This window comes from Anolis carolinensis, chromosome 1 (assembly GCF_035594765.1).
Source record: "Anolis carolinensis isolate JA03-04 chromosome 1, rAnoCar3.1.pri, whole genome shotgun sequence".
Lineage (NCBI taxonomy): Eukaryota > Metazoa > Chordata > Lepidosauria > Squamata > Dactyloidae > Anolis > Anolis carolinensis.
The window spans coordinates 355,540,206-355,562,154 of record NC_085841.1 but is presented as its reverse complement, the minus strand read 5'-3'; the positions used below and the strand labels follow the sequence as shown (position 1 = coordinate 355,562,154).

General features: G+C 38.6%; 1 protein-coding gene across 1 annotated transcript in view; it reads left to right on the top strand.

Moving 5' to 3' along the window:
* Nucleotides 1-21,949, top strand: part of syne2 (spectrin repeat containing nuclear envelope protein 2) — a 325,700-nt gene that overhangs the window by 103,262 nt on the left and 200,489 nt on the right. Inside the window, exons 16-27 of the mRNA XM_062967506.1 lie at nt 646-833; nt 929-1,093; nt 2,424-2,573; nt 4,166-4,339; nt 6,266-6,400; nt 8,090-8,245; nt 9,464-9,681; nt 12,093-12,168; nt 12,892-13,010; nt 16,151-16,274; nt 16,486-16,646; nt 18,725-18,872. Coding sequence (XP_062823576.1) covers nt 646-833; nt 929-1,093; nt 2,424-2,573; nt 4,166-4,339; nt 6,266-6,400; nt 8,090-8,245; nt 9,464-9,681; nt 12,093-12,168; nt 12,892-13,010; nt 16,151-16,274; nt 16,486-16,646; nt 18,725-18,872 — 1,814 coding nt within the window. The remainder of the gene's footprint in view (nt 1-645; nt 834-928; nt 1,094-2,423; nt 2,574-4,165; nt 4,340-6,265; nt 6,401-8,089; nt 8,246-9,463; nt 9,682-12,092; nt 12,169-12,891; nt 13,011-16,150; nt 16,275-16,485; nt 16,647-18,724; nt 18,873-21,949) is intronic.

The following is a 21,949-nucleotide window of genomic DNA, read 5'->3' as shown; positions in this document are numbered from 1 at the left end:
CAAAACAACAAAACTACAGGCCCCCCAACCTCGAAATTTGACAACACAACCCATCATCCATGCCTCTAGGTTGATACAACAAAAAGAAAAGAAAAATAAAGTCCTACTTAGAGGGAGAGCAATAATTGTTTTTATCCAATTGCTGCCACTTAGAAGGCTAAGCTCCTAGCAACCTACTCAGCCAAGTGTTAATAAAAAAATAAAAATAAAATAAATACAAATAATACAATAAAAATAATTAAAAACACTAAAAAATTAATACAATAAAATACTATAACAAAATAACTAAAAATAATACAACAAAATAATAAAATATAATAAATAAAAAAGATAAGTTACAATAAAATTAATTCAAAAAATACAAATAACGTCAAATAAAAATTCCACAACATCTTTTAACCAATACCACCACCACTTTGCCACAGCAATGCGTGGCTGGGCACAGCTAGTATCTTACATAATTGTTGCCGTCACTCAGCAAAAATGGAACTGATTTTAGAAGTCACTCTCCTTTGGTGTCTGTTTCTCATCTGTAAAATGGGTATAATTGGTGACTTGCATATAATTGCAAAATGAGCCAAGGTTGGATGAACATAGTGCTCTACTATATAAATGGTCAATGATAATGTATTGTATAAATTCTAGGAGTTGATCCTGATGACATAAACAAACAATTCAAGATGCTAGAATCTCAGATTTCAAGGTGCAAAGAATACATATACAATGTGAACGAAACTCTGCAAAAGAAAATATCATCCTGGGCCATCTATACAGAAAATGTCCAACTACTAAAAGAATGGCTGGAAAAGACACGGAAAGAACACCCCAAAAAGGTACATTTGCATGACCCCTCCATTTTAAATGTGTTTTGCACTTTAGAGATGGGCAGTAAGCATTGTTTGTTATCTGTTGTGTTGTGACGCCATAGGTTCCCACAGAGACCCTGGCAGCCTGGAACTCTAGACACGGATCTTTAAATGAAGCCGGGAACTTTCTGGTTGAATGCAGCAACGAGGAAGTGGGATCAGTTGTTTCGGCAGAACTCAAAAACCTGAACACAAAATGGGCCAAACTTATAAAGAAGACACAGTTTGTGAGTTGTCACTGATATTTTCCTTCTTTATTACTTTACTTTATCCAGACTATACACCCACATAATACACTGGTAAGAGATGTTAGGTTTAGACTAGGAAGATCATCGTTCAAAGTCACCTGAAAAACTCAAAGGTTCAGCTGAGTAGCAGAGCACATAATTTTCACCCCAAAATACAAGATCCCATTGTGGACATCTTCAGGTTGGGTGAGAAATACAGTAGAGTCTCACTTATCCAACATTCGCTTATCCAACGCAGTTTGTCTCCCGCCCCGACCCACAGCTCTTTCTTTAGGCAGCAAGGATTGAACTTTTTATGGATTTAATTTCCGACAATGTTGCTACTGTAAGTTCATTTTATGCAATTCTATCTTTATTTGTAGTCAATATTGGATGTTTTTGTGCTAAATTCATAAATATAGAAATTAGTAATTACAGTAGAGTCTCACTTATCCAAGCTAAACGGGCTGGCAGAAGCTTGGATAAGCGAGTATCTTGGATAATAAGGAGGGATTAAGGAAAAGCCTATTGAACATCAAATTAGGTTATGATTTTACAAATTAAGCACCAAAACATCATGTTTTACAACAAATTTGACAGAAAAAGCAGTTCAATACGCAGTAATGTTATGTTGCAATTACTGTATTTACGAATTTAGCACCAAAATATCACGATGTTTTGAAAACATTGACTACAAAAATGGCTTGGATAATCCAGAATGTTGGATAAGCGAGGCTTGGATAAGTGAGACCCTACTTGTACTACATAGCATTACCATGTATTCACCTGCTTTTTCTGTCAATTTGTAGTAAAACGTGATCTTTTGGTGTTTAATTTGTAAAATCATAATGTAATTTGACATTTAATAGGCTTTTCCTTAATCCCTCCTTATTATCCAACATTTTTGCTTATCCAACGTTCTACCAGCCTCTTTATGTTGGATAAGTGAAACTCTACTGTATAGCTATCAAAACTCCTACATGTTTCATACAAGGCTGATAAATATACATAATTTCAGAGATTGTGTGACTGCAGTTCCCATCAATTCTAGGTTGCATAAATATTGATTATAGGAGACACAGTCTAAAAGAAGCTAGGACACATTTCCACCTTGTCATAATATATATGAGGTTAAAATCATGGCTGCAGACAACTTTATTCATTCTTTTGCTGTATTAACTTTATATCTGTAGCTGGAAAGAAATCTTTGCTTTCCATTCAGTCCTATATACATTCTAGGAGGATTTTTAATGATACAAGCAACTTCTCCTGAGATTATTGAACAAAATGTAGAACTTGGAGGCTATAACTAATATTATATGATGTTTAGGAGATGAGATTGCTGAAGATGCAGCAGGAGGAGATGGGCTTAACGTCTGACAACAATGAGAATGTTGATTCTCCTCCAGTGAAAGCAGACATTGTTGACATGCCTGGGCATCAGTTGAATGTCTCAGATGAGGCTCTTGAGAATATGAAGGTAAATAATTTGTTTATCTTGTGGGAACCAGAGTTTCAGAACTGAAATTATTTACAGCATTCAGATTTAAGTCCCTGCACTTGTTTGGCTTATATATCTCAATACACGAATGGAGGGGACAGAAGGAATAGGCACATGCTCATCCACTTAAGGTCAGTCCTGCCTCCAGGCCAATGGTGATCGGTGAGTTTCAGGTCAGCAGGTTGATGAATCCACTCCAGCTTTCACTCTGAACTTTAGTGGAGCTATCCAAATCTTGAAAATTGCAAATAGAGTTCAGTGTCCTGGAGTTTTCCATTAAATTTCAGATTAACACTTAGAGCGGACTAATTGCCTCTCTGACATAGAAGCCACCACTGCTCTGGACCAAGCAAACTTGTCTATATAGGACAATCATGGGCAAACTTTGGCCATTAAGGTGGTTTGGACTTCAACTTTCACAATTTCTAACAGTTGGTAGGCTGTTAGGTATTGTGGGAGTTGAAGTCCAAAACACCTGGAGCATTGAGGTTTGCCCATGCCTGATAAAGGGTCTTGGGAAAATCCCTGGACATAATTTAATCCTTGCAAAAATCTGGTTAGGGTTACCAACTATTCCTAATCATCATCGTCGTCGTCGTCATCATAATCTCTGGTCGTGTTTTGCCGGCATGTCAGCATGGGATGCCATTTTATAAGAGAGATCTTCTAACTCTGGGCTTCTTAAATGTTTCCAATCGGGCTCTTTTGGCCCAATACATTTTTTGTGGCCCCATGTATATAGGTATATAAAATAGATATAAAAATCAAATATTTCTTGATCATAAATCAGCATTTGCAAGGCTTGCTGAACAGGCTGATTTTCTTTTCTATGTAAACACTGCAGAACAGATTCATGTTAATGTCTAAAATAGTCACTAGATGGTGATCAGAACATTTTTCATGACCCTAGCATTGAACTAAGGGGGCTTGGACCCACAGTTTAAGAAGCAGTGTTTTAACTGAAAGTGTGTAAGCTTTCCCTTTTACACAGATAGAACAATATTCTCTAATCCTGTTTTCTTGTGATGCTGCATCCTGGCAACATCATGCAACTTAATGTGTTCCTAAATGTTTGTGCAGATTTGCATTCTCATGCACATGAGTATCTGTATACCTAATGGCACCACATGCTCATTTCCTCTTGAGCTGACTGCAAATGTTCTGCATTGGAGAAAAATGTGCAACCCCTTCCAGAGGAGAAGAAACATGTAAAAGTCACAAAAAAGTTTCTAGCTTTTGGTTGTATTTTACAAGCCCATTTTAAATCTATGATTTCGATAATGAGTATATCCACGTAGTGTTCAGTAGCTTGACCAAATGCTGGATAATGACTGCAGTATCTGAAGTATCAATATTTCAAATAATGATTGTCTTCTCTTATTAAAGAAACAAGAAGTTTAATTTTAGTAAGGGTTCAAGGTTTCATCTGTTGCCCTTGATAGAGATGTGTCAACAGATGTTTTAGGACATTACAATCCAGAGAGAAAGGGAAAAAACCTTTGGTTAAAAAAGAATTGTACTAAAGATCTATCTCTTTTTGTTGTTGTTTTCTTGTCCCTTTTATTTCCTAGATTTCCCCAGCTACGCCTTGCACTGATTCCGTTGCATCTGAAGCATATTTGTCAGAACAAGAGGTCAAACTGAACTTTGAGGATTCTCATAAGAAGCTGGAAGCTACTGTTTTGAAAGCGATGCAACAGCTTTGCCGTGAAAAAGGTCCCGAGAGATCAATGTCCAAATATGAGGTGAGTTAACCCATTACTCCTTCATACATGTTATAAGAGGGATATCCTCCTGACTATTAAAGATAAATAGAAAACAAAGAATATTAAAAAAGAATCCAATGCATTGCATTTGAATTATGCTCCCAGAATGAGACTTTTATCATGCTTTCTTTATGAGATTTGGACAGGATCTCCTGATGTTGTCATCTCCAGGGTTTTCCTACTACAGTAGAGTCTCACTTATCCAACATAAACGCTGGATAAGTGAAAATGTTAGATAATAAGGAGAAATTAAGGAAAAACCTATTAAATATCAAATTACATTATGATTTTACGAATTAAGCACCAAAACACCACGTTTTACAACAAATTGACAGAAAAGGTGGTTCAATGCCCAGTAACGTTATGTACTAATTACTGTATTTACAAATTTAGCACCAGAGCATCACAGTGTATTGAAAACACTGACTACAAATACATTGACTACTAACAAATTGACTACAAATAAAGATAGAATTGCATAAAATGAATTTACAGTAATAACGTTGTCGGAAGTTAAATTCATAAAATGTTCAGTCCTTGCTGCCTAGAGAAACAGCTGTGGATCCGGGTGGGAGGCAGACTGCATTGGATAATCCAGAATGTTGGATAAGCAAAGGTTGGATAAGTGAGACTCTACTGTATTTCTTTTGTCTTTTTCTTACTGTTGTTTTTTTTTAAAAAAAAATATTTTGTTATACCAGGAGCAGTTTATCTGGAACTCACTGAATATTTTCATTTTTTACTGTGCATATTTCCTTATTGCAGCTGGATTTTGGAATGCGGAATAAAATGTGTAGGGTGTAATTTTATGAAACATAAATGAATGTCTTGTTTAGACTTTGGGTTCATAATGAAACTTAAATCAAATAGATTAATACAGGCTGCACACTGTATTTTGTTATTAATCATTTTATGTAATGGTTTTACAATTTGACACAGTTTACGGCTAATGCAAAAAGAAACTCAAGCTGAATAGACTTAACACTGGTTGCATGCCAAATCTTACTATCTTGTCTTTTTAGAGGCTCATCCCCATAGCAATCTGTATCTGTGACCATTCTTGTACCGGTTTGCACTTTTTACCTATGTCAACTTGATAAAGACACAGGGTCTATTCCCATCCCAATTTGCACTTCCAAGAATTTGCAGCACTTTATCAGTCACCTCGTGTTTACAATATTTATATGGTGCACCTTACCCAGTCTACTTTTACAACCTCTCCGTTTTAATCCATGTTTTTATTAGTTCTTGTCATTTGTTTTTATTGGCTAATGTTTAAATTTTTATAATTGTGCATGTTTTTTGTCTATTGTTGTGTTTTATATTGCTATTGTTTTTATTCAGGCTTGGCCCCATGTAAGCTGCCCTGAGTCCCCTTTGGGGAGATAGAGACGGGGTATAAAAATAAAGTTGTTGTTGTTATTATTATTATTATTATTATTATTATTATTATTATTATTATTATTATATTCTATGTTCTACGTCTTCCCTGATATATACATATTTCCATTTGCAAAGTTTAGGAGACACAAAAGTACAATTATATTGCAAATAGAAAGAAGTATCTCTTTTGGATCATCATGTGCTACAGTTACACTTCTGGGGATTTCTGGCAATTGTAGTTGAAGAAAATATATTTACCAGCTCTGCTTTTGCAATTGGAAAAGGGAATTAATTTGAGCCTGACTGATTGCCAGCTAGGAATGGGCTCCTTGTCTCCAGCAATCGGTCCAAATGAGCTTCTTCAAACTCTGTTCCTCCTTTAGAGGTGGCCAGTCGCACATGCTTTGCTTTGTAATACTCACAGCTCAGAAAGAGCCCTTGTCCCTTCCAGGCATTCATCTATTTTTAGGCAGGTTTTGTGTTTTAATTACCGCTCCATAATTTTATGCCACTGTCTTCCAGGAAGCTTTTAGCATCTTGGATGCCAGCATCCTTGGCGAGTTTTTGAAAGCTGCAGAACAATTGAAAGACATTTCAGCCGCTCACGACAAAGCTGTGGTGGAGGAAAAGAGCAAAGATGTCCGTGAGAGATGGGAGGTGAGAAAATGTACCTGGAGAAGGAAAGCTGTTTTAATCAGATAGAAACCACTTGAGGACTTTATCATTACATTTGATTTTGGAGGCATTTCTGATATCCGGTATATGTCATAGTGGCTAGAATAATTGCCTTCAGCCTGGGAGGCCTGGGTTCAATTTCTGGCTCAACCATGAAGCTCCACCAGGTAGCCCTGGGGAAGTTGCCACAGCTTTTTCATCACCAGAGCTTCTCTTGAGTAAATAAACATGTGTAGGAACCATGATCTCTGTGCATCACAGAAGTGGAGTAGATCTATTTCCTATATCTTTGCAGGCTTTTCCACCATAACTCTATTTCCTTTCGATATAGAGCACGTGTACATGTCAGATGTATAAACATAGGCCTTAGTTGCTTACCTTCTATTCTATGCAAGGCTGTTGAACAGTGGGACCAGAAAGCAAGGGCATTACTACAGGGGATGGTGGAAAAGTAGGGGCTTTTCTCCATAAAATAAAAAGTCTGCCCCCAGTGAACTTTTCCTTCTGTCCCAAAATCTCTAGAATTGCAGAGACTCTTAACACTGAAAATCATTCACACCTAGAGCCTCTTGTATTTGATGTGTTTATATCCCCATGGTAACTTTACCTCTCCTTCACTGCAGTTTGGAATGTAGCTGTTTTTTTTTTAAATTTGTGTACTTAATTATATCCTTAACTGGCTGCCATTATTTGAGCCTTCAGTCAAATAATGATATCTGTATCATTTTATTGTCATATTACTTATTTGGTATGGCATTTTTTCTGTCTGAGGATTTTGTTTTTGGTTGCCTTCTCATTTGTAATGAGAAGACTGAGTATATAGTGGTTCCTTGAGATCTGCTGTGGTTTTGTCCCAGACTCTGAATGGATAACAAAATGCATTTGGGGGGGGGGGGGTGTCCAGGACACATTAGATACAATGGTGAAGTAAAATGGTGACCCTTATAAAATGTCAAAGCAGGCTGTGGCACAGCTGGCTAGTAACTAGCTGCAATAAATCACTACTAACTGAGAGGTCATGAGTTGGAAGCCCAGGTCGGGTTAAGCTCCCGACCATTAAATAGCCCAGGTTGCTGTTGACCTATGCAGCCCCGAAAGACAGTTGCATCTGTCAAGTAGGGAAATTGAGGTACGCTTTATGCGGGAGGCTAATTTAACTAATTTACAACACCATAAAACTGCCAGCAAACATGAGGAAAGGAATGAGGAAGTACAGCCACTAGTGAACAGTGAAGCAACAGCTCCCCCTGTGGCCGAAATCGTGAAGCTGGAAAAATGTTAAATGCCTCTGTGTCTGTCTATACTGTATGTTGTTTGTCTGTTGGCATTGAATGTTTGCCATATATATGTTCATTGTAATCCACCCTGAGTCCCCTTCGGGGTGAGAAGGGCAGAATATAAATACTGTAAATAAATAAATATATTTTGGGATTTAAATAAATATATATATTCAAGGTGTGGGTGGTTGAATCTGTGAATACAGGATCCATGTATACAGAGGACTTAAAATACATGTAACAATACAGAGGAACATTTTTGGATGCTCAGTCGTATGCCCAGGTGTTGTGATATCAAACTGCTATTCTGACTCTGCCCTTCAAAATAGTTCTCTTGCGTCCTTTTTTTTTTATCAATTGCTGATATTTTTGACATGCATTTTGTATTCCACAGGCAGCTCGCAGAGAAATCATATCCTATATGCAGTTTAAGATGGAAGTTGAAAGAGGGCAATTGAATAAAATGTTTACCAAGCTGAATAAGCAGATAAATAAAGAGAAGAGGCTGCTTAATGCTGGGAGAACTAAGGGACTTCTTGAAGAACACGAGGTATTTTCCATTGTGATGTTTTGTTCTTTTTGGCTTCTCAGGAACAGAGCTTAGATTATAAAACCGTTTTACATTCTAGAATAATTGAGACCCAGAAGTCTGAATAACAATCTGTTTAGGCCAGTACTGTTCACACAGACTGGCAGCAAATCTCTAAGACTTTAATTAGAGAGAGAGAGAGAGAGAGAGAGAGAGAGACATCTTTTTTTTTTTTACTCCCTGATAGCCTTTTCAGTTTGAGATGCCAAGAATGAAACCATATTGTTTGTTAATGTAAAATATAGTATGATAAGCAAATGAAATGGGGTGATAGGATGATTAAAGATAATATTTGCCTAAGGAAATCGTGACACATTTTAATGTTATGGCCACAACTGTGATCATAATTGTGTATACTCCAGGCTCGAATAATAATTACCTCTACCACCATAATTCAGAATTCTTCCCTAGGACTAATAGACGTTTACCTTGGTAAGTCACTAGTGCGAATTAAGCACTAATTTCCTTTAGTATATGTAATTTACTTTGGTATTATTTTGAAGCATTTTTCTTATCTTGGGATGAGGTGGATCTCTTCCCAAGCAGCATACTGTTTCCTTCCCTTTAGCCATTTATTTGCCTCTGAAGTTTCAGCAGACATTTACAATATACAGTAGAGTCTCACTTATCCAACACTCGCTTATCCAACGTTCTGGATTATCCAACGTATTTTTGTAGTCAATGTTTTCAATATATCGTGATATTTTGGTGCTAAATTCATAAATACAGTAATTACAACATAGCATTACTGCGTATTGAACTACTTTTTCTGCCAAATTTGTTGTCTAACATGATATTTTGGTGCTTCATTTGTAAAATCATAACCTAATTTGATGTTTAATAGGCTTTTCCTTAATGCCTCCTTATTATCCAACGTATTCGCTTATCCAACATTCTGCCGGCCGGTTTATGTTGGATAAGTGAGACTCTACTGTATTATGAAATGTATGAGCTAGAAATTCATATTTTAAAGAGAAATCTAAGGTGACTTTATGGCGACTTTGGCACACTCGTTTACTGCATCAAACAAATAGGTTTTGGTAGTGTTGGTTTAACTATTTATTTGGGGCGTTTCTAAGAAATGTTTTAGAATAGCATTGCAGGGTCTTTCAACATCCAGTTAAGAAAGATTTCATGTATCCAACATATGGAGATTGTTTTATTTCTCTATCCGTTTAGGACATGTTTTCTCAGCAAGGCAGGATGGGCAAGTTGAACAGTTGCTTACAAGCAATGAAAATGATGAGTGAGAAATTGGCCATAGAAGAAAACGAATCTGAAACTAAAATGCTGGTTGCAGAATATGAGCAGAGGAAAGAAGACCTTCAGAAACGTGCGTCAGCTGTGTATAATGCTCTGGTGTCCAGGGCCTGTGAGGACCTTTCATCCAAAAGAGGGTAAATATTTTCAGTAACCGCTTTGGAACCGCTTTATGGAGACTTTATAGATAGCTGTGTCTGGTGCAGATTGTATTGATGTTGTATGAGATCATCTGAAGGTGAGTTAGGCTTAGCTTAATAACTAAACTGGGAAAACCCAGAAAGTCCTAGATTTTGCTCCCGTCCGTCCTGAGTGCTTTTATATTAGCTTCCTGGGTTGGTTTATTTTAACCAGTTTGGTGTTGCCATAAGTCAACAAGTGACTGGGATCACAGAATTATAGAGTTAGGAATTACTCCAAGGGTCATCCAGTCCAGCCCCAGTTTTCCATGCACAATTAAAACACCTACGACAGATGGCCATCCAGTCAAAGAAGAAAACTCCACCATACCCTGAGGTAGCATATTCCACCACTGAATAGCTCTTACCAACTAAAAAGCATATACACACACAATTGGAATTACAGTAGAGTCTCACTTATCCAAGCTAAATGGGCTGGCAGAAGCTTGGATAAGCGAGTATCTTGGATAATAAGGAGGGATTAAGGAAAAGCCTATTAAACATCAAATTAGGTTATGATTTTGCAAATTAAGCATCAAAACTTCATGTTATACAACAAATTTGACAGAAAAAGTAGTTTAATACACAGTAATGTTACGTTATAATTACTGTATTTACGAAGTTCGTACCAAAATATCACGATATATTGAAAACATTGACTACAAAAATGGCTTGGATTATCCAGAGGCTTGGATAAGCGAGGCTTGGATAAGTGAGACTCTACTGTAATATGAATCAGATCTGGGACTTTTCAATCAGACTGTATGCACCCAGAGAGAGAGAAATGTAGAAACTATTTCAACTTTTTATTTTATTTTATGCTTTTAATTTTAGTTACAGGGTTTTTTTGGTACTTGATACCATTGTATGCTCATTCTATATTTGTATGCCGCCCCGAGTCTCTCTGGGGAGATGGAGGCGGGGTATAAAAATAAAATAATAATAATAATAATAATAATAATAATAATAATAATAATAATAATAATAATAATAATTAACTGAAAGGTTGAATTCAATTTTAGGGACATTCTTGTGGCTACATTTTAGTGGCGGATCAGATCAGCCACGGGATTGAGAACCAATATTCCAGCATATTTTTACTTTAAGCAGGAGAGTTTTCTTAAACTTGGTAGAATGAGGAACAAGCTCATTTAGAAATTGGTAATCCACTAATGGATGGTGGTGCCCTGTAGAAGAGGATGATATGGTATCTACCCATGGGGTAGATTGGGATTGAGGCAGTAGGGTTCCTCCAGACATCATAGAAACAGGCCATATTCCATGTGTTGTTGAACGCTTTCATGGCTGGGATCACAGGGTTGTTGTGTGTTTCCAAGCAGTATGGCCATGTTCCAGAAGTATTCTCTTTTGACGTTTCGCCCACATCTATGGCAAGCATCCTCAGAGGTTGTGAGGTATATATCTCACAACCTCTGAGGATGCCAGACATAGATGTGGGCGAAACGTCAGGAGAGAATACTTCTGGAACATGGCCATACTGCCCAGAAAACACAAAACAACCCAGGCCATATTCCCTTAGGGTATTTGGGAGATTATAGTCCAAAGCACGGAGTGCGAGAACATGAGTCCAACTTATATAATCACCAATGTACATACAGGTATATTTGTACAGTGGCTGAGGACCGAGAACAGGAAGGGATGATTAGTTCTTCTCTGTACTATTTTGGTCATTCTCTCTGGCAGGCTTTTTCCAGATCTTGTAAAAACTATTTTGGGGTTACAACTCCCATAACCCCTGTTAGCATGCCCAATGGAGATATTTTGGGAACACTAGTCTCAAGAAATATATCTTCCAATCTCCTGTTGTTTCTTATGCACAGGATAAAAGACCCCATGCCCTTTTTCCCCACAGAAGGAAAGTTGTCAAGGTGTGTATATGTGCAGAAAGTGCTATTAAGTGGCAGGCCTTATGACCTCCTTTTGAGTTTCAGCATCTCTAAGCTACCTGTCATGGGTAATTTGCCTCACATATAAAACATGTGTGCCAGTGATTTGATTGTTGGACTAGGATTCAGAGAGATCAGGATTCAAATCTGTGCTCAGCCCTGGAAAGCTACTGCCTGCTCTTGGACAAGTCACTTTCTCTCACCTTTTGAGGAAGACAATGGCAAACCTCCTCTGAACAAATCTTACTAAGAATAGACCAATAGATTTGTAAGACAATCTCAAATTGATATGGTCAAGAAAAGATCATTTTGTAATTTGTAATTTGTGGCAGAAAGTAGAGAAGTATACTTCAGCTACCTAGAGATCTTAGTAGTCATATATATGGATCTTCATAAAATACACTGTTTGACAAGTTTGCATTTTTATTGTTTTGCACTAATCTATTTATTTTTAAAATCCAGAGGTAAAGTGCTAGCTTCTGCCAATGGAGAAAAGGCATCTTCTCAACCTCCCTATGATGGTATTTCTGCTGAAAAGGTAAGGCATTTGAAGGTACTCATGGGACTGCTTTCAATGTGAAATTTGGGTAGGACTGGCAAAAGTATTTTGCAAATAGAAATTATATTGTGTTGTCGAAGACTTTCATGGCAAGAATCACTGGGTTGCTGTGAGTTTTCTGGAATGTATGGCCATGTTCCAGAAGCATTCTCTCCTGACGTTTCACCCACATCTATGGCAGGCATCCTCAGAGATCCTCACAATCCGCACGACCTCTGAGGATGCCTGCTATAGTTGTGGGTGAAACATCAGGAGAGAATGCTTCTGGAACATGGACATGCATTTCCGAAAACTCGCAGCAACCCAGAAATTATATTGTATTATACTGCTGGCACTCCACATTTGTGGGCTTAACTTCTGCAGATTTTATTGCTTGCAAATTTAATTATTTAATCAGAATAATAACAGTAACAAAAACAGTAGGAGCAGCAACAACAATGATGATAATAATAGTTGTTCTTGCCATCATGGCTGAAGGAAACTAAAGTTTGGATCCAAAAAGTAACTTTTCTAAGCTTTCTAAGCTTTCTAATTAATCTTCTAGTTTTCATATTTGAACAATATTTCCATAAATGTTGTTAGGCCTCAAAGTTGAAATGCTCCCCCTTCCCCAATTTAGAACTGTTAGGCTTTAATTGTATTTACTATCAATTGTCATTTAAATAGATTTTCAATTCTTCCTCCCCCCCCCCCCCCCCCAAGAACCCAGCGAGTATTTCCGGTATAAAATTGGAAGCAAAAGAGAAACTTCACAATGGAGGACATCATGCAAAGAAGAGTAGAAAAGATGAAAGCTTGGATCTAGAAGTGTTAAAAGAGAGGTACTTTTCAGTCTGTGATGGACATAGATGTGCAAGTCTCAGCCAAGAACAACCTATGGCCTTTCCCGCCTGCCATGGGGGCCAAATTTCAGCCCGGCATCTTCAGAAATCCCTGCTTGTGGGTTGTTGTATGTTTTCCGGGCTGTATGGCCATGTTCCAGAAGCCTTCTCTCCTGACGTTCTGCCCACATCTATGCCAGGCATCCTCAGAGGTTGTGAGGTACCTCATAACCTCTGAGGATGCCTGCCATAGATGTGGGCGAAACGTCAGGAGATAATATTTCTGGAACATGGCCATAAAGCCCGAAAACATACAACAACCCAGTTGTTTGATTGTTAGGCTCGGACCCTGGGAGACCACAATTCCAATCTCTTTTCAGCCATGGAAGACTAATGTCTGGTGTTCTAACCATTTAACAATTTATTTATTTATTTATTTACAGTATTTATATTCCGCCCTTCTCACCCCGAAGGAGAATCAGGGCGGATTACAATGAACACATATATGGCAAACATTCAATGCCAACAGACAAACAACATATATAGACAGACACAGAGGCATTTAACATTTTTTTCCAGCTTCACGATTCTGGCCACAGGGGGAGCTGTTGCTTCACTGTCCACTAGTGGCTGTACTTCCTCATTCCTTTCCTCCTGTTTTGCTGGCAGTTTTATGATGTTGTAAATTAGTTAAATTAGCCTCCCGCATAAAGCGTACCTAAATTTCCCTACTTGACAGATGCAACTGTCTTTCAGGGCTGCATAGGTCAACAGCAAGCCGGGCTATTTAATGGTCGGGGGCTTAACCCGACCCGGGCTTCGAACTCATGACCTCTCAGTCAGTAGTGATTTATTGCAGCCGGTTACTAGCCAGCTGCGCCACAGCCCGTATATTATTTCATATACAAGCTTCTCTGGAGGTAGGCAGTGCATTCCTTCAACTCCTGGAATTTTCCCTCTTCTGATTTAAAACATAGAAGACCCCAGCAACAAACGCTTTACAAAAAGATTAATCACAACGTTTATGAGTTAGCAGCTATCATATTGATACCCCAACGTGCCACTCAAAACTGTCTCCTGCCTCTTGGTGCTACTTATGATGCTGAAATATAGTATATTGTATTCCAGAAAAATGCATAACTCTAGCACTTCCAATTTAAAACAAGGTAGGGGGAAGCAAATATTTTGTTTTGAAACAGATTACTATGTCTGGGAGGCTTCTGGTAAAGATAAAGATTTTCCCCTGACATTAAGTCTAGTCATGTCTGACTCTGGGGGTTGGTGCTCATCTCCATTTCTAAGCTGAAGAGCTGGTGTTGTCCGTAGACTCCTCCAAGGTTATGTGACTGGCATGACTGCATAGAGAGCTGTTACCTTCCCTCCAGAGCAGTATCTATTGATCTACTCACACTTGTGTGTTTTCAAACTGCTAGGTTAGCAGAAGCTGGAGCTAACAGCGGGAGCTCTCCCCACTCATTGGATTTGAACCACCAACCTTTCAGTCAGCAAGCTCAGCAGTTTATTTATTTATTTACAGTATTTATATTCCACTCTTCTCACCCCGAAGAGGACTCAGGGCGGATTACAATGAACACATATATGGCAAACATTCAATGGCAACAGACAAACAACATTCAGTTTTAAACAGACACAGAGGCATTTTTAACATCTTTCCAGCTTCACAATTCCGGCCACAGGGGGAGCTGTTGCTTCACCGTCCATTGGTGGCTGTTCTTCCTCATTCTTTTCCTTGTGTTTTGCTGGCAGTTTTATGGTGTTGTAGATTAGTTAAATTAGCCTCCCGCATAAAGCGTACCTAAATTTTCCCTACTTGACAGATGCAACTGTCTTTCGGGGCTGCATAGGTCAACAGCAAGCCGGGGCTATTTTTTTTTAATGGTCGGAGGCTTAACCCGATCCAGGCTTCGAACTCATGACCTCTCGGTCAGTAGTGATTTATAGCAGCTGGTTACTAGCCAGCTGAGCCACAGCCCGGCCACAGTTCACCATGCTGTACCACCGGGGGCTCCTAGGAGCATTCAAGTTTTAAGCTAGGTGTATGCACCCTGTATACTTGAGGTGCTGGTTTTTAAGGATGTTTTTTGCCACCTGCACCATGCGACTTCGATATGACAATCTCAAATTGCAAGCAAAAGTAGTATTTGCTTCCTTTCTTTAGCCTCCCCTTTTCTCTGAACGGGTCTGCAACCTGCATCATGTCGCCATATTACATTTGCCCCCTCAAAATACGTGATCTCATAAAACTGACATTTGCACATTTATTTATTATTATTTTATTTACACTATTTATATTCCGCCCTTCTCACCCCGAAGGGGACTCAGGGCGGATCACATTATATACATATAGGGCAAACATTCAATGCCCATATACACATAGAACAGAGACAAAGACAGACGCAGAGGCAATTTAACCTTCTCCTGAGGGGATGTTTGATTCTGGCCACAGGGGGGAAACATATTAGTATGCATAGAAACATATTAGTAAAAAAAAAATTGTACAATTCTAGACACCTGACAAACTTTTGCTATTTTGTTTTAAGTGATGTATAATATCGTTCCATTATGCAAGGATTCAGTGTCAATTGTTTCACTTACCCACGCTTCAAAATATCCAAAACCCTCTCTAGGAAGTGTTTACGGGTCTCAATATATGTGGTTCATCACTAGCCACGGTTTCAGGTATCCACTGATGGCTGGAGGGCTTATTACATATTCAACATGTAACAAGGGTTGTAACTGTAACAACAACAACAAAAATAATAAAAATAGAAGATTGTTTTAAAACCGCTTTGGGAGCAATTCCAAACAGCCTGACTTATTCTTTGACGTTTTCATAGCATTAAAATAGCACAGTTACAAAAAAATAGATTACTGGTACTTCTAAAATACCACATTATCTGATGATACCTCCCTGATTTCTAGGTTCTTGGATAGAAACCAAACCCTTTATGTCCCAACCTTATAGACTGTGAAGAAATAATAATAATAATAATACTGTAATAGATTTTTAAAAGACATAATATATATTAGACCAAGGGGGATTCCTGCCTTGGGTTTCTATTTGCTGCTGCTATGGCATCATCATAATTTTTTGTGCTTAATTTTTCTCTCTCTCCTAGTTATGACCGAGCAAGACATACATTGAAGCTTCACTTAAGCAGTGTTAGAGAGAATATAGCTCCTGCTTTTACTCTTGACATAAAAGATGCTTCTTGTCTCCAGAATAAGCTGAATGAGTTAGAGGTAAAGATCTTGAAATCCTTCCCTCACTTGTCAGATTGTTAAAGTGGTATCAAATGGACAAAAGGCTGTACACTGTCTTATTTCAGATAGCATACTAAGACACGCTCTGAAACCTTAATGATGTTTTAAGGTCACATTCCTGTTATATATTCAACTTTAGATATATGTCATCTCTTAGAAACACCTGTCATGCAATCCTGTCTTGTTTTAGGCCTTGGAGAGTCAAAGCGAGTCTTCCTGGAAAGTGCTTGAATCCATGTGTATCATGCTAGAAAAGAGTTCGGGTGAAATGGGGAAACCTGACGCCTTTGAACAATCTCAGGAAGAATTGTGCAGAGAATGGAAAGAGCTCCAGTCAACTTTAAATAAAAGGTACATCCAGCATATTATAATAGCAGAAAGAAGGAATGGCTTACTTTGATGGGATGTCCATGAAGGCGTGATGTCCTGAATAACTGCAGTTGTATGAGGGTTGAATGAAAAGTAATGCCTCCACCTTCATTACTTGGGTTTGGATGGGAATATTTTAATAAATCAAACACAGAAATAATCCTTAGAATGTGCTCTTTAACTACCACTATTCACTTTTCCACATAATCACCAGACAATTGGATAGATTTCTGCCAACAATGAACAAGTTTTCTGAAGCCATCACGGAAGAAGTTGACACTCTGTTTCTGCAACCAGCATCTCACAGTACCATTGTGCACAGATCTTCCGATAGCCAAGCAAAGCAATAATGTGACTCACTCGTTCTTGTGAAATGCTGATTATGCTTGAAATTTCTCTCTGAGTGATACAATGATCGTCCTGAATCAAGCTGTCCACCTTTTGCTTGTGAAACTCGGTGGTTTTATTTATTTATTTTATTTACAGTATTTATATTCCACCCTTCTCACCCCGAAGGGGACTCAGGGCGGATCACATTATACACACATAGGGCAAACATTCAATGCCCATAAACACATCAAACAGAGACCGAGACAGACAGACACAGAGGCAATTTAACCTTCTCCTGAGAGGATGTTCGATTCTGGCCACAGGGGGGAGCAGCTGCTTCATCATCCACTCTGACGGCACTTCCTCATTCCAGGTTGTAAATTAGTTAAACTTGCCTCCCCACTTTTATAAGTGGTACCTTATTTCCTACTTGATAGATGCAACTATCTTTCGGGTTGCTAGGTCAGCAATGAGCAGGGGTATTTTTTATTTTTAATTGACAGGTGCTCACCCCGCCACGGGCTAGCCTCGAACTCATGACCTCATGGTCAGAGTGATTTATTGCAGCTGCTCAACAGCCTGCGCCACAGCCTGGCCCCTGTGGTTGCTGTCACAGGACATCCAACTCTTTTTTTGTCACACAAATCAGATGTTCCCACCTCAACATCTTTAAACTTACTCGCCCAACGATGCACAGTACTCACATCAACACAATCACCATAAACAGCTTGCATTCTCTGATGAATCTCCTTTGGGATGACACCTTCTGCTGTCAAGAATTTGATGACTGCCCGTTGCTTAAGATGCATTGACTGACCGTCCACGCAGGGTTCCATACTTCGCACTTTAACAACACAACCGTTCAATGCCAAGGCTTCCCGCCAAATGGAACTAGAGAAGAGTCTACTGAACAAGCCAGTACCTGCCACATACCAGTACTGCCATCTGCTGAGGAGTTACGAAGGTGGAAGCATTACTTTTCATTCAACCCTCGTATTCAAGCACTTTCACACTACAGTTTCAGTGGTATGATTTCACTTTAGCTGCTGTGGATGCATCCGATGAAATCCTGGGATTTACAGTTTAGGGGGGAGTATCTTAAATCCTCAGGTGAAAAACTCAAGGGTTTTTCCAAACTTCCCCAACACATATACATGTTTGTCCAAACATTTTTCCAGAAGTAGCAGTAACTGACACTGACTAAAACACTGACTGAATCAAAGGGGATCTTGGGCATTTTTTTAGAATTAGTATATGGGTGATATCATGGATGTGGCTATAGGAAATATGAGCATGAACTAACTATTTCCTTTTTCTGCCAGACACTCCCTGTTCCTGCTCAGACATGTTCTGCCCACTTATGTGCATTGCTATCTTATCTCTGATAGAAGACAGATGGTCAGAGATAAATACTTTGGTTCCTTTGATTACATCCTCCTCAAAGCTTCTATGAATAATTAAAATTACTTGTATGTATTTCTTTGTTTATTTAATTCATGTCTCACTTTACTGCCTAGATGAGAGCAAATGTGTTTGCATTCCAAACCTAGGAGGTACCTAGAAAAATGAGATTTCCAGAATGCAGGATTCCATACCCCATAATAAAGGCTAATCTTGGGCAGAGCCTTCATGGAATTGCTTAGCAGAGGAAACCCAAGGCAATTTATCCATTGTGCTGCCTAAGTGGCCATTTCCTTGCTGAGTCTTTGTTTCTCTTTCCGACTTTATAGGATGGAATCTTTAAGGACCGTTTTGGCCCTTGTCTTGCCAGTTGAAAATGAGCTGATTCAACTATGCAATTCAGAAGAACAGCTTCGCAAAAAGGACATACCACAGGGCCTGCTATTGAATAGGGATCTTCCACATAAAAAAGTGAAGGTTGGTGTTTTTTATGATTCATGTGCCTTGGAATCTCAGTGTGCCTTATTTGGTATTTGCAGAAACCTTCCATCAAGCATCGCTGTTAAGTTTCAATTGTGTTTTCATGTTGGCTTTCAGGATGGCCATTTGTAGAAAGCATTGAAACTTGAAAGACCCAGTCCCCTACTAGTTTATGTTTGCACATTGCAAACATTGGTTCTGTGCAAAATGGTACCAGGAACATTTCCAGGAAAGAAGTAGCAGAGAGGAAGAGGAGTGCTTAACCCTTCCACGTTTTGTCAAGTATTCTCATAGCTACTTTCTCCCCAAAGTTTGGGAAAGTTACTTTTTGAATATAACAGAGAATCCATGGAGATTCTAGATTTATAAAAAAGAAGTAACTTTACAAAGCTTTTGACAGGACTTTTCAATTTATCTGGAAACCTGACCACTGTTTCTCATTCAGAAGTATGAATCTCTCTTATCCAACACTCGCTTATCCAACATTCTGGATTATCCAACGAATTTTTGGAGTCAATGTTTTCAATATATCGTGATATTTTGGTGCTAAATTCATAAATACAGTAATTACTACAAAGCATTACTGCGTATTGAACTACTTTTTCTGCCAAATTTGTTGTCTAACATGATGTTTTGGTGCTTCATTTGTAAAATCATAACCTAATTTAATGTTTAATAGGCTTTTCCTTAATGCCTCCTTATTATCCAACATATTTGCTTATCCAACATTCTGCCGGCCCGTTTATGTTGGATAAGTGAGACTTTACTGTATTAGCAGACAGAAAAGGATGGATAGTGGCTTGAAAGACAGCTGTTGCTAACACTTCCCACATTTATTGCTTCTTGCAAATTGGCACTGATACTAATTACTAACTACTACACTGTTCATTTTCAGCTTACTAATTTGTGAATGTCAGTTATTATTATTATTATTATTATTATTATTATTATTATTATTATTATTATTATTATTATCTTTATTTATACCCTGCCTTCCTCTCCGTGGGGACTCAAAGTAGTTAGCAATTCCACAGGTTTAACAAGCACAATATCAAAATCTTGGGAGTCCTCGTGGACAACAAGTTAAACATGAAACAACAACGTAATGTGGTGGCAAAAAAAAAAAAGCCAGTGGGATTCTGGCCTGCATAAATAGAAGTATACTATCTAGATCCAGGGAAGTCATGCTACCCCTCTATTCTGCCTTGGTCAGACCACACCTGTAATCACACTGTGTCCAATTCTGGGCATCACAATTGAAAGGAGATGTTGACAAGCTGGAATGTGTCCAAAGGAGGGCAACTAAAATAATCCAGTGTCTGGAGAACAAGCCCTATGAGGAGCGGCTTAAAGAGCTGGGCTTGAAGAGAAGGCTGAGAGGAGACATGATGAGGGCCATTTACAAATATGTGAGGGGAAGTCATAGGGAGGAGCAAGCTTGTTTTCTGCTGCCCTGGAGACTGGGACACAGAGCAATAGCTTCAAACTACAGGAAAGGAGATTCCACCTGAACATTAGGAAGAACTTCCTCAATGTGAGAGCTGTTCAGCAATGGAACTCTCTGCCTCGGAGTGTCTTGGAGGCTCCTTCTTTGGAGGCCTTTAAAGACAGACTGGATGGCCATCTGTTGGGGTGCTTTGAATGTGATTTTCCTCCTTCTTGGCAGAACGAGGTTGGACTGGATGGCCCATGAAGCCTCTTCCAACTCTATGATTAAATAATTCTCTAAAAGTTTAAAAAAACAATTAAATAGTACATTGTGTTAAAAACAGATTAAAATATAATCAATACACTTAAAATAGGCTTTAAAGCTCACAGCCACTCCCTCAATCCCACCCACAACCTCCCCAAATCATGCCCCTTATCCTTCCCCAAGCTAAATTAGGCATTGTATTATATACCCTCTGCTTGGGTGCATATGTGTTTACTGAACACATAACTAACACAATATGCAAAAACAAAGATGTAAATCAATAAAGCTTTTGAATAATGAATAACTAATAACTGAATGAATAACTAATTCCCATGTCAGGCCCTGTCCCAATGTCAATTGTTTTCCTTATGCACTTCACTCATCTCTCAGCTGAGAATAACCTCATTGTTTATTCCACCCGAGCCTCCCACTAAATGCAGCACTTTATCTACTTCATCCACGAGTTTTACAATTTTCACTCCTCGCACTTTGGCCAACTCGCCCTCGTTCTATTTTTTGTATTCTTTTTTATATTCTGCTTTATAATGTTATTGTTACTATGTTTTGTTTCACTATCTAATTGTATAAGCATTTTTATTGGACATTGTCATGTGTCCTGTATGTATTTTATCTTGTTTTATTGTAATTGCTTGGGCTTGGCCCCATGTTAGCCACCCCGAGTCCCTTCAGGGAGATGGAGGCGGGGTATAAAAATAAAATTATTATTATTATTATTATTGACACAATGACATAGTATGACACAACAAACAAGATAGATATGCTAGATTTCTTATCACAAAATCACAAGTCGAACACTTCCCAAGCGTTTAGGACTGTGTGATGTATTTTCGGATGATGCACACAGATCCCAGAAGGGTGGCCTTTTGCAGTTGGCAGATGGTAATTTTGTCAATGTCTATTGTTTCCAAATGCTGGCTGAGATCTTTTGGCATGGCACCCAATGTGCCGATCACCACCGGGACCACCTGTACTGGCTTCTGCCAGAGTCTTTGAAGTTCAGTCTTGAGGTCCTGATAGCAGCTGAGTTTTTCCTGTTGTTTTTTCATCAATTCGACTGTCACCTGGTATGGCGACATACCAAACCTTTTTCTTTTCCACAACTGTGATGTCTGGTGTGTTGTGTTCCAGAACTTTGTCAGTTTAGATTCAGAAGTCCCACAGTATCCTTGTGTGTTCATTTTCCATTACCTTTATAGGTTTGTGATCCCACCAGTTCTTTACTGCTGGCAGGTGGTATTTGAGGCATAAGTTCCAATGAATCATTTGGGCCACATAGTTGTGCCTCTGTTTGTAGTCTGTCTGTGCAATTTTCTTACAGCAGCTGAGGATATGATCAATGGTTTCGTCAGCTTCCTTGCAC